The sequence below is a fragment of the Rhipicephalus sanguineus genome, chromosome 2 (assembly GCF_013339695.2).
Source record: "Rhipicephalus sanguineus isolate Rsan-2018 chromosome 2, BIME_Rsan_1.4, whole genome shotgun sequence".
Classification (NCBI taxonomy): domain Eukaryota; kingdom Metazoa; phylum Arthropoda; class Arachnida; order Ixodida; family Ixodidae; genus Rhipicephalus; species Rhipicephalus sanguineus.
The window spans coordinates 7,008,406-7,021,073 of NC_051177.1; the positions used below are offsets into that span (position 1 = coordinate 7,008,406).

General features: G+C 50.3%; 1 protein-coding gene across 1 annotated transcript in view; it reads left to right on the forward strand.

Annotated features, from left to right (window-relative positions):
• Positions 1–9,583, forward strand: part of LOC119381034 (proton channel OtopLc) — a 531,927-nt gene extending 522,344 nt beyond the window's left edge. Inside the window, exon 9 of the mRNA XM_049412134.1 lies at positions 8,634–9,583. Within this exon, the coding sequence (XP_049268091.1) occupies positions 8,634–9,535 (902 nt within the window). The 3' untranslated portion in view covers positions 9,536–9,583. The remainder of the gene's footprint in view (positions 1–8,633) is intronic.
• Positions 9,584–12,668: the final 3,085 nt, after the last annotated feature.

Sequence of the window (12,668 nt, forward strand, 5' to 3'; positions counted from 1 at the left end):
ATAGCCAGTTGCAACAGCCCACAGAAGTGGGTACGTGGGCTGCGGCAGGCATGGCCAGCCACATTACATATGATACGTCGTCTGTCCAGCAAATACGGAGGAGCACGACAGCAAGCCTGTCGTACTCTCGCAAGAGCTGTGGCCGTTGGAAAGATTTTGTACGGTGCACCCATATACACGTTCTCTCCAACGGACATCCGAAATTTGGAACGCCTTCATCGGGCTACTCTCCGTACCATCACGGGGCTCCCTAAACACACTAAGATATCCGCACTTGAAACCGCAGGGGGCTTGCCTCCTCTGCAGGACGTCATCCGTGAAGCCCACACTCGACACCACATCCGCATGGAAAACACGCCGCAAGGTCGTCGCCTTCTGGCTTGGGATTGTCAGCGACATGATGATGCACCCCTTCTTAATCAGTCCTTACCCCTATGGGAAACTCCGATAGCCTCTCGACGGTTGTTCCGTCGTCCCATATCTCGTCACAATGATACTGCCCGCCAGGTTCTTGCCACGCGACAACTCAGGGAAGCGACCTTAGATACAATCGACATCTACACGGACGCTGCTCTCTCCGATGGCCAAGCTTGCATAGCATGGATTTGCGGGCAAACCACCGAGTACACTGGGGCCTACAGGTGCCATCTCCCGAACGGTACCCCTCTGCATGCCGAACTTCTTGCCATATGGGGAGCGACTGCAAGCCTCCCATACACCATACAGAAACCCCTTCGTGTCTTTACCGACTCGCACTCTGCTTACTCGGAAATATTTCGCCCAGCCTCGGAGGATGCTACAGCTGCCGCTATTCAAAGCATCCTTCGTAGGCACGAAAAAGCCGACAGGCCGATAGAAATTATTTGGACGCCGGGGCATACGGGTGTGCCCGGGGGCAATACGGCGGCACACGCCGCTGCTGCTTCCGCAGGTGGGTCGACCAATCTTTCTCTGCCCCCACCCTCAGGGTAAACCCGTATGAGCTCTTAAGTCAAATGGCTCCCTCGGTAGCCACAATGCACTACGTGCGTACGTCCCTGCGCCATGCTAGTAAAAAACGCATTACGCAGGTTACCCCACCAGTCCTCTTTTCCAGCAAGTGTCCACTTTCGCGCTCTCAAGAAGTATTCATCAATAAGATCTACGCAAATTCCGCATACACGCCGTATTCCTTAGCTAAATGGCGACAACCGGACATTGCGACAGTGACGTGCAATCACTGCGGGCTGCGCTGCCGCGCAGACCTTCACCACTTACTGTGGCAATGTTCCGCATTTGAAAAAGGGCGAATGGCCATACAGGCTTTGCAGTACACAGATTATCGGGAAGCGCTGCTTACGGACCCGGACACGCAGTTAGTATTCGCGCAATATGGAAGTCAGAGCGGCCTGATCAGAGTGGTTTAGGGGGTCCGACAGACCACAGTACTGACCACACACAGCCTCAGTACATGTGATTGTGACTTGAATAAGTGCTAACCCTATGAAACTGTGAAATATTAGTATAGTTTGAAAGTCCCGCTTATCCCCACAGAGGCCATGCGCCTCCCTCTTTTTTAATAAAGGACTTTCCATCCATCCATCCTCTTAGAGCATGTCAGCCTGCACGCGATTCGCCTCGAAGAAAACTGAAAAGTCTGATAGGTTCAGCGATGAAGAGCTGGCAGCACATACGACCTTGGCACATAGTTCAGTACGTCAGCGACATTCACAAAAGAACTGTATCGTCACACTTGCTGAAGACCGTCTTTACGCTTTGCGAACATTTTCTTTACCGTCAGCACCTCAACTTATCGACAGGCACGACAGACACAAGGTGTAATGAAGCTAGGAAACTAAAAGTGTTCGAACAGACACGCTCGGAAGCGCACGTGCGAATAAAAAGGCATACAGCGTCTTCGGACTGCCTTATCAGTTACTCGACAATTTCTTATACAGAGCTGACTCCAGACAAGCATTTTGTCTTTTGTACACGAAGTTTATTTAGAAAAATGGACCGTGAGCACGGAGCGTATAGAGGGCCTTGTTCTGGGATGCGTGTTCACCCCCTTAGCACTTGCGTTGGGCAAAACTGCTTTTCAGCCAAAAAAATACGTTTTAAGAAAAGCACGAATGTTGAAAATATGCACTTCCCGAATTGCAAAGAATGATTTTTTTTCAGATTCACCTTACCTTGTGCCCTTAATATGAATATATTAAGGCACATATTCCACACAGAGCCGTGCGGCCTTGGTTGCTGAGGTACTGCGGTCGATTCCCAGTGCCGTCGAGAGATGGCCGGCGCTGGGTGTTGTGGGTAGTTGCTGTATATATGGTACCTTTAGGTGGCGCTGTCTGTCTTCTAAACGCCGCTAACAACCATGCACTATGACCTAATGTCAATGGTTGCATTTCCCGATGCCGCCGCTGCAGCTAACTGGACTGGCTGTAGTCGTCGCCAGACAAGTTTATCGTCGGTCGGCGACACTACGGTTATGTCTATCGGTGACACGCTAGGCACGTCGCCGGCGAAAACGGAGTGCGGCTTCACGGCATAGCTGTGGTTGCTGTGCGGATGTAGGCGCAACTCTTCTACCTGCAAATGCAGTAACTCTATGGGGACTCACTTCTCAATAGCGTGGCCTCTACTTTCACACCCCCGGCGGTGCGTGTTGCAGAAATCGGCGTCTCGGCTAACAGCGGCAAAGAGGGCAAATGCGGTGCCCTATCTTACAAGTAATCTGCGCCAGCGCCGGAACTTGCTAGGTCACGTGTAAACCTAGTGCACGTCACTACCAGTGTTCCAAAAGGCGCTGAGGCGTGCTGTAGGGCGTGCAACACGCTCAAAACAACCGGGCTTTGAATGAGTACAAGGCAGTGGTTCTAGAACCAATTGAGTTTCGCAGCTGCCCATGGACGCTTGCTCTCCGAAGTGATCGACGCGAGAGCTAGTGCCATTTTACATAGAGCCCCTAATTTTGCCTGCAGCAACCTTGTGCCCTGTTGTGGTCGCAGCTTCTGCTGGACGTCACAGCCGACATTTAAACGTTTCTTCAATAACTTCGACTGCTTCAAAAAAAAAAATCAGAAACGCTGCTCCATAGATATCAAAATATAATCGAATTTGACCTATAACAATGGTATCATTCTCACACGTCTGGCTGTCCACTCGGACGAATATTCACATGCCGCCAACCTGTGCTTAGTCACCACGGTGGTACAGTGGCTGTGCTGCTCGATCGTGGCCCCGGCGGTCGCATTTTCTATGGAGGCGAAAATACTCGTGGCCCGAGTAGCTCGATTCTTCACCCGAAACAGCACTCAGTTTCCTAGCGAATTATGCCTTCCGCTTTCTCGATAAAGGCGCACAACCCGAACGATGGTTGATGAAGGCACATGACCTGAATTCCCTAGGCGACTTTTAATAGAGTGGGTTCCCGTCCTCAAGAGTGTGGCGGGGTCGTTATTTCTCATCACTTCGCCGTGAGTCCAAGCGATGACCGGGGTCCTTTTTTTAGCCTCTCGTGCAACTCGGTGCAGAAAGGTGGCATCCTTCAGCTGTGTTCCTGTCACACACTCAAAATCGAAACTACACCTTCCCAAGCGATCACCGTTCTCAAGCAATCGTGCATGGAGAAAGCGAGCACGGAGAAAGGCGGTATGCGTCGCGGGCGGCTACTTCTTGCGCGTCTCCGCTCGCGGCGGCAGCAGCGTTGCCTCCGCGATCAGCTCCGGCAATGCGCCACTATTAGCAACGGCACGTTGCTGGAGCTAATCGTGGAGGCCAAGGCAGGTGCAGCAAAATCGAACAGCAGCGCCATATGTTCACGCGTCGGCCGCGTGTGCCGGTACGCGAGCGGAGCCGTGAAACTGAATTGGTACAAGGCTGCCCTACGCGAGCCCCGTCCTCTTTCGCAGCCTCGGCGCATGCGCACACTGAATACGATAAAAAAAATTGCAAAAGTGGCCTTTTTTTCTCCTTTGAAAAATGCAGCAATAAAAAGCATTTTTTTATTCAACGGATGCTATGAGCGTTTTTTTATAACGGGGTGGTGACATGTCTGCCACCAGACTCGAAGGAAAAAAAAAAAACCCCTTCCCTGTGTCATGTTGGCCTTATCTACATTGATTAAATCTATGTTATTATACCAACAAAATATAAATTCACGGTCCATCTCTCTGCCTCTTAAGGCAGAATGACCTTATTTTCCCCCATTATTTATTTTTGTACTTTATCTCTACTTTTCTGCCACCAATACTCTAACCGCCTCTTACTTATTTTTATCGCGGACGTGTTCAGCTTTCCATTGTTGTCCCTAACTTCCTGTTTGCGCAGCGCTATCTCGTGGGTTTATTTTTCGCACCATTGTTAAAGGCGGTTGCCCTGCTCTAAACTGTTTTTTTATTCTATGGTGGCCGTACCCTAACGGGCCCCTAAACCACCTCCGATATTTTTTCAAATATTTCAAGTAAACACGCGCATCGTGTGCAGAAGGCCGTCACGATCAATGATGCCACACGTGGCAGCGCTACCAGCCGCGGGCGCGCCGCAAGTTACGAGAAACAATTTCTACTCCTCTCCGGGCCCTTCCGGTCTGCCTAGTGACGTGTGGGACGTCGGCGTGTTGAACCTGTGATGCGGTATGCAGGCGATGCTACGATTGGTCGAACAAGAAGCTACGACTTCCGGTTAGTCTGCAAGCAGCTGCCGCGCTCCTTGCTGTTCTTCGTCGTGTTGCCCGCGTGTGCGCGCTTGCGAATCGGCAACTGCAGCCCATAACGCAACTGCCAAATCGCTAGCCTACCAGCACAGTCACGCCTAGCGGCCCGATAAGCTGCGCGGACTGAATCCGAGAGAGTTTTGCGATGGCTTTCACGTATCGATGCTTGGCTGCTGAATCTCCGACTGGAAAAACGAAAAGACGCGACACGTCGAAACGATCGCAAAAGGCGACTATCGCAAAAGTATCGCCTTTGGTGCGCGCTGATTGGCTATTGAGCAAAACCGGAAAAGTGAGGGCGCCGTCTAGTATTTCCGTCGACGTTAAGGTGCTCTACGGCGCTCCTGAGATGCCTAGAATAAATTCTACGTCACCAAACGCGATGCTATCGCCTTTTGCGATCGTTTGAGAATACGGGCCCATCATGTTGGCGATCCTTTGAGAGCGTGCGCGCAACACCGGGTCCATAGCGGCACAGTTCGTGCAAGCACGGGCCGCCGGCACGGCAACAACAGCCGTTAGCCGAGAAGCACGGAGTCGCGGCAACCGGAAGTGCCCACTGTTTCGAAGTGCGGCGTCAGCGATGGTGGTATGTCACGTGAGATTGGGAGGGGCACTCGGCGAGGAGGGCAAAGCGGCTTTGGGAGAGTAGAGCAGCCGACGAGTGGAGGTCAACGAAGGAAAGAGTGAAACGAGCGATCGCAGTGTTTCGATCATGAGACGCGTGTCACTCAGCTATTACGGCTACGTGTTCGTTGCAAACTCGTGCACAACTGTCACACCATAACGAAATTCTGACCTCTGGGTGGTCTAGGGGCCCTTTAAAAGGTGGTTGTATTTGTGAAAAGCTCCAAGGTACGACGAAATTGAGTAGAGTTTATTACCACGTACAGTTGTACAGTAAGTGGCAGGGACAGGGGAATTCGCAAATGTCATCTTGCAGTTCATTCTAATCTCAACAGCAAGCTTTTTCCGCTTACGCGCCAGGAACAGGCGGTGTTGCAAGAGCTTCTTGCGCAGCACTTGACGACGATGTACAGAGGGAACACAGGGCGCTGACTGCCCCGCCACGGTGGTCTAGTGGTTACGGCGCTCGACTGCTGACCCGAAGGTCGCGGGATCGAATCCCGGCCGCGGCGGCTGCATTTTCGATGGAGGCGAAAATGTTTGAGGCCCGTGTACTTAGATTTAGGTGCACGTTAAAAAACTCCAGGTGGTCGAAATTTCCGGAGCCCTCCACTACGGCGTCTCTCATAATCATATCGTGGTTTTGGGACGTTAAACCCCAGATAGTATTATTATATTATACAGGGCGCTGACTAACAAGTGGAGTTTCATTGCTCATACGCCACGGTAAATTACAGCACGTAGTAACAACAAGAAAAAGGCACAGCAAAATAAGCAAAGCCTGACAGATACACATTAAAAGCAGTTTAACGACAAGTAACCATGATTATCTAGCCCCCTATGGAAGGCTAAGTGTTATCTGAAAGGGTATTGACGCAGCTGCCTTTTAGGCTCACGATGTTTTTTTTTTTTTTTAACACGAAAGTGTTTTATGCCGGGGTCCACTACGGCTCCGCTGACGTATTTCCGTCACGGATATGACGTTGTAAAATATGAAGACTAACAGTGGGCAAAGAAAAAAACCAGAAGAAGAAGTTCCGTCACCGGGGATCGAACTCACGACCGCTCGTTCAGCAGCGCGCAGCGCGAAACGATTCGGCCACGGACGGCACGTTATTCGCAACGCTAACGGCGAGCTATTTATATACAGCAGTTGCGGGTGGCTGTACTCAGAGATCTGTGTTACAGTGTTTTCGTTATCACTGGCGAGATGGCGCGACGGGATCGAAGAGCGTAGAAGAGCGCTCTCGAAAGGTCGTCGCCGCTGCGACGAGCGACCGCGTCCACAGGGCGTGGTCGCTTGTGCGGGCGCTTATCTCGTGATCGCGGTGGTTTGTACGTCTCGCGTTCAGAGCACGAAGGTTACTTGGCCCACTGCAGTGACTGCTTTTGCGAAAGGAGCGCGGTGCTCACGCAGAAATAAGTTACAAATGTGACAGTTCGCTCTCCTCCTGTGTATGTTCGTTCCGTGCGTCCTTTCTGCTTGAGCAGCGCGTTGCAAGTTTCGAGCTGCTTGCCGTTCTTCGCGTGGCATTACAATTTGTTGCTGCAGCATTCATTCCATCGCCCTTGGGGCGAAAGAATGCGCCACAAACGCTCAACTACGTCTGTGAAGACACGTTTCACTTTCGTGTTATACCGATTCCTATGACAGAGGGATCATCCATGTTTTTTTGCCTCTACGATTTCTCGGGTCATTTTTTCACCCGACCCGCGCAGTATGTTCGCCCTGCTGAATTGAGGCGAGCATTGGCAATCTCGGCAGGGGTTGACCAGATGTCCATGAAGTTCGCGCTGTCGCATTGTACTTATGCTCCAACCATCTTATATTAGGGCATCTGCCGGTTTGACCGACGTATCTGCGACCGCAAGACAAGGGAGTAGAATAAACAACGCCCTCATCACATGGGAGGAACTGATCGGGGTGATTTGTGCTGGAAGATAGCTTTTTGAACCAGAAGTGCCGTCTACTACAGGCTGGTCACCCGGCAACTCTCTTATCTGCGGTGGCGGAGGCAATGTTAAGGACGAACGAGACGCGCACAAGAGACAAAGATAAGAAGTGCACCGTCATTCCCTACGTGCACGGCATCTCGCACAACCTGAAAAAGACAGGCAGCAGAAATGGGATACACGTTCTTTTTTCGGCTCCTGATAGATTGTAAAGTCTGTGCAAACGGGTAAATCAGATGGGCCGTACGAATGTCGGCTGCACCACAGATCATCGCGATCAGTTCGTGCGACGGTGTAAGAATATTCAGGCGTTGACACTGCGCGCGCCTAAGCGGCCAGAAAATGTTCGGTCGTCGGTCCGTTGAGCGGTGCGCCATCTAATGGCTTGAGGTGGAGAGCGCCCGCGAGTAGCCAAATCACGGTGGTGCTGCGTCATCGCCGCCGCTCTCGCTGTTCCCTCTCCTGTTGCTCTCTCGATTTCGCCCCCCGACGCCGCTTGGCGGATGAACATTATCCAGCAAAATGGCACAAAAAAATGCACGTTATCAGCAGCATGCGCGTTGCTGTGGAGACGACTGCCCCGCTTTTCGTAGCGCCCTCTGCAAGTCATCTGATAAGAACCCGAACATTACCTGGACGCGCGCGGATTGCGGTTTCCCATGCGTTGGGGGAAGAGTGTCATCACCTGAGTATATTCTTACACCGTGGTTCGTGCCATGTGCTGAGGGCGTTGTTTATTCTACTCCCTTGTCTTTCGGCCGCACATACGCCGGTCAAACCGGCAGATGCCCTAATAAAATATTGTTGGAGCATAAGTACAATGCGACAGCGCGAACTTCATGGACATCTGGGCATCGAGTGCCGAAATTGTGAATGCTCGCCTCAATACAGCAGCACGTCCGTACTGCGCAGGTCCGGCGAAAAAATGACTCGGGAAATCGTACTGGCAAACTAATCGTGAACCTAAAAGGCAGCTCCGATAAAGAGTTACCCTTCCAATCGTGGGCTATATAATGATGGTTCCCTCTCGTTAAACTGCTTGCAGTGTGTATCTGTCAGGCATTGCTTATTTTGATGCGCCTTTTTGTTGTTGTTAATACGTGCTGTATATTCACCGGGACGTATGAGCAATAAAACTGCAGTTGTTAGTCAGCGCCCTGTGTTCCCTCTGTCCGTCCTGTTTTCCCCTCGTTATGAACAAGCAACTAGCTCGAGATTCCAGTAAGATAAGATGAGCACTCGTGTCTTCCTTTAACGTGTCTTAGCGCAGACTTCCTTTAATAAGTGCGATAACAGAAACACATGCTGCAACAGTGACTGGACCGATCTACCTAATGCAATGTTCCTCATGCAGCCTCGCAGCACACGACGGCCGATGGTTGCAAGGGACCTTACAGTCCAACATTCAGCTCAGCGGCCTACTTGTACCCATGTACCATCGAGTTCAGCATAATATTGGCGGGAGTGTGGTTCATTGTGTGGCAGAACATCGGCAACGTCCACCTACACTCCAAGTCACACCACCTCGAGCAAAAGATCGACGGGCCTGAGGGTAACCATGAGATCACGTACGAGAGCAACGTGGTCATAAGCGCAGATTGCCACGCAGCCAACAAAGGTCTTTTCTCCGGCATCCTCGTCCTGCTCACCTCCATCATCACCGTCATCATCTTCTTCGTGGTGCTCCAGGGCTCCAACTTCAAGACAGTCGGCGGAACCATCTACAACTGCCAGGAAGGCATCCTCACGGCTCTAGGACTGCTCGCTAGCATTGTGGCCTACTTCAAGGTTATCCAGTTGGACCAAAACGCGCACCCCGTGACGTTCCTTGACAACTTTCTGCTTTTCATCCCCCTTCCCTTCTTCTTCATTCACGCTATACTGTGCATAATGGCCGAACTTCATCTGTCCGACACCTTCAGGATAGTGCTTCGCGTGGTCGCACTCGTGCAGATCATCATCCAAACGCCGGTGCTTGTCGATGGACTCCGACGGTGCAGCAACTCGCACGTGCTCCGCTACCGCAAACCCGGCAGAGAGATTATCACCTTCCTCCTCATTCTCAATGTCACGCAGTGGGTTGTCTTCACCGTGCAGCAAAAGCACATAGACGACCTGATTGCTGCAAAGGTAGTCTACGGGAATCTGTGGTCTTTTATTGGACACGCCACAATCCCGCTGATGCTGTTCTACAGGTTCCATTCCGCTGTTTGCCTGGCAGATATTTGGCAGGCGGCTTACCACAAGGGCGAGTGAGAACAGTCATGATGCGCTACTGGGCTGAGGTATATATATATATATATATATATATATATATATATATATATATGTATATATACATATATATATATATATATATATATATATATATATATATATATATATATATATATATATATATATATGTACACACACACACATTGCGGTCCTGGTGAAGAATTTGCACCGTCTACCGATCACATCGGCAACGGCCTGAGAACTCCCTAAAGGCTCATACACAATTGCGGCTAGCACGGGTCGCTCGACTATTAACGACTGGTGACCAAAGATGCGATTCAAAAGCTACCGATGTTGACACCGGCTACAGTGCTAACCACGGTGTATCCACCTGTACCCGTCTCCACACCGCATTCGCATCTGCTCACGCTGCCATTGCCTGGTAAGGTAAGGTGACGTCCTGATTGATTGAGAGGTTTGCCACTGCAGTGGTGGGACTGAGAAATCGAGCAAGGGGTGACTGAGCTGGAGTAGTCGCTTTTTGATCAATGTGATCAGTTGAGAGCATTTCTGAATGCTCGCTTTGCGACTACGTTGGTCGCGGAACAGGTGCTACCCACAAGTAACAATTTTAAAAATGAACTGTTGTGAACGGAACGGAACTTAACTTTCCCGCTGCCCTAACTGACCTTTATTAAAGATCAGAAGTTCTTGAGGGAGTTCAGTGACACTGATCTCTCCACTGCTTTACTTTATCTCATCGTCCAGCTCTCATCATTAGACCCCTGTAGCAATGTGTTGCCAAATAATGCACGACGGACAACTGATGACTCTGTGTGATGTGGCGTTTATAGTGAAATAAAGATACACTTCCTTGAAATACAGAATGTTCGAGGATTCTTAGGCGGACTGTGTCCTGCTGTGTCCTGTATGTTTTACTGTCGCTTAGCTTGCGCTGTTCTGCCTCAATGCGCAGAATTTTTCTAGAAAATATGGTCTATTTTGTTTTGTTCTTTATTTCGAAAGCCTGCCCTTGGGCATGGTAATTCGCGGTATCAAAAAACAACATGGAAATTTGCTTCGTATATAAAGTCCAACAGTGAACGGTGGGACGGTCCGCGAATCCAGCGGTCAAAGGGACGTGGTCGGCCACGCTTGAGGCCTCTTGCACAGAGGTGGCGAAGACGGCTTAAAGGTAGGCCTGTACAAGCAAGTGTGTCGCCGCCCCAACGAGGATTGGGGTGTCGCAAAGAAGACACCACGTTGCGCCCAGAGAGCGGTCACAGCTGGCGCAATCCCGGCACGAAGCCTCCGCAACGTAACCTCCTCTTGGCTGGTTAAGCCACCACCGAGGTCTGTACCCCATGCAAGTGCTGTTCAATTGCACAGTGTGAATTACAGTGAGAGACACGTAGTATTGTTCATTTCATTGGTCCCGTCATCGGAATTCTTAATTAAAAGCATATGCCGCTTTTCTGGACACCAGCGGTTTAGCTCGCGGAACGACACCACGTGGCGTATCGACCTTAAAGAATTCAAAAGTCCCGCCATGACGTACGCAGTGACGCGGCACTAAATAAAAAAAGAAACGGTACACACGCCCCTAGACTGTCGCTTCACCCCTGTGCGCAGAAAAGAGAGCGCTGTGTGTCGGCGTTATCTCGACGGCGACGACTGGCAATGAATGGACAGTTTTTCGAGACGTACCGTGCCAAATGTGATAGACGCACCCGCGCCCCGCCACGGTGGTCTAGTGGTTATAGCGCTCGGCTGCTGACCCGAAGGTCGCGGGATGAAATCCCGGCCGCGGCGGCTGCATTTTCCATGGAGGCGAAAATGTTTGAGGCCCGTGTACTTAGATTTAGGTGCACGTTAAAGAACCCCAGGTGGTTGATATTTCCGGAGCCCTCCACTACGGCGTCTCTCATAATCATATCGTAGTTTTGGGCCGTTATACTCCAGATAATATACATAGACGCACCCTCGATGCATCAAGAGAATCGTATTTTTTGATTGTTTAGTTTCTGCGCTGCCGTAGCGGTGGGACATTCGAGCAGCATGTTACTTTCCGAGTTTCTTGAGCTAGCGGGAACCATTATGTTTGGGTACTAACATGATATTATGGTTGCATAATAACCGAATTTCCTTTGGTGTACCACTTAGGTATTGCTCGTTTGCTCCTTGCGTTACCTCAAATTAAAACTGGAAATGCTTGAGAACGCCAGGAATGAGAGTAAAAAAAAAGTTCGGCAGATCCCACGTACCATGGGAGTCGATGTTATGCGAAGCATGCGGCGTGTAGGTGACTGTGGCGTAACTTTTTTTACTGAGCGACACGTTACAAAATGCCGCTAAATATTTGTATATATTTTATACGCACACATATATATGTTGAATAGCTGCATATGTGTTATATAAGCAGATGTTTACGGTTGGGTAACGCTGCCAATGACAACGTGGGTATTACCAACACCACAAGCGGTAAGCTGATATGTAGTGCTTATACGTGTCCCGAGAACGCACGCGCGTTTCACGAACCCGTGTGCATGTGTGCAAGAAGTTCTTGACAGTTCTTGAACAAGGGCATCATCACCGTGATCAGTGAGCACCAACAGCTGGTCATGACTTGTTATAGAATCCGTTCGTGACCGTGGTGAAGAGGGGTCCATATGTATTGAAGTATGCGGTATGGTAGAGCTGTTGGAATTCGTGGATGCCTCGGTCATTTCGTCGACAAATTTTCTGTCGACAAAGCCGGCGACATGTCGGAACCTGCAGTCAACTTTGACGTTGGTGAGTTATAGGCCGTCAAGGCTGGTAGGCCTGGATAGTGCTACGTGGACCAAAATCAGTGGATGGCGCTTGTCGTATTCGTAGACTACTTGGGCGTATGTGGCCTACGTAGCCTAGTCTACAAATGGCTGTCAATCAATATGACATTATCCTCGGTCAGCATGAGGACATCGCCCAGCCTCTTATGAAATGAAGAGGACACTTCGTCGTTCTGGTGGACGAAGTGCACTTTACGATGCAGTGATGTGGATATCATATGTAACTTTCGTTAATGTATTCCTCCGGGGTCGAGCAATGCTTCAATATAGCTTGCTGAATCATAGCAATACAAACGTAATGTTTATTAGACTGCTATAAAAGCGGAGCCAACACTGGAACT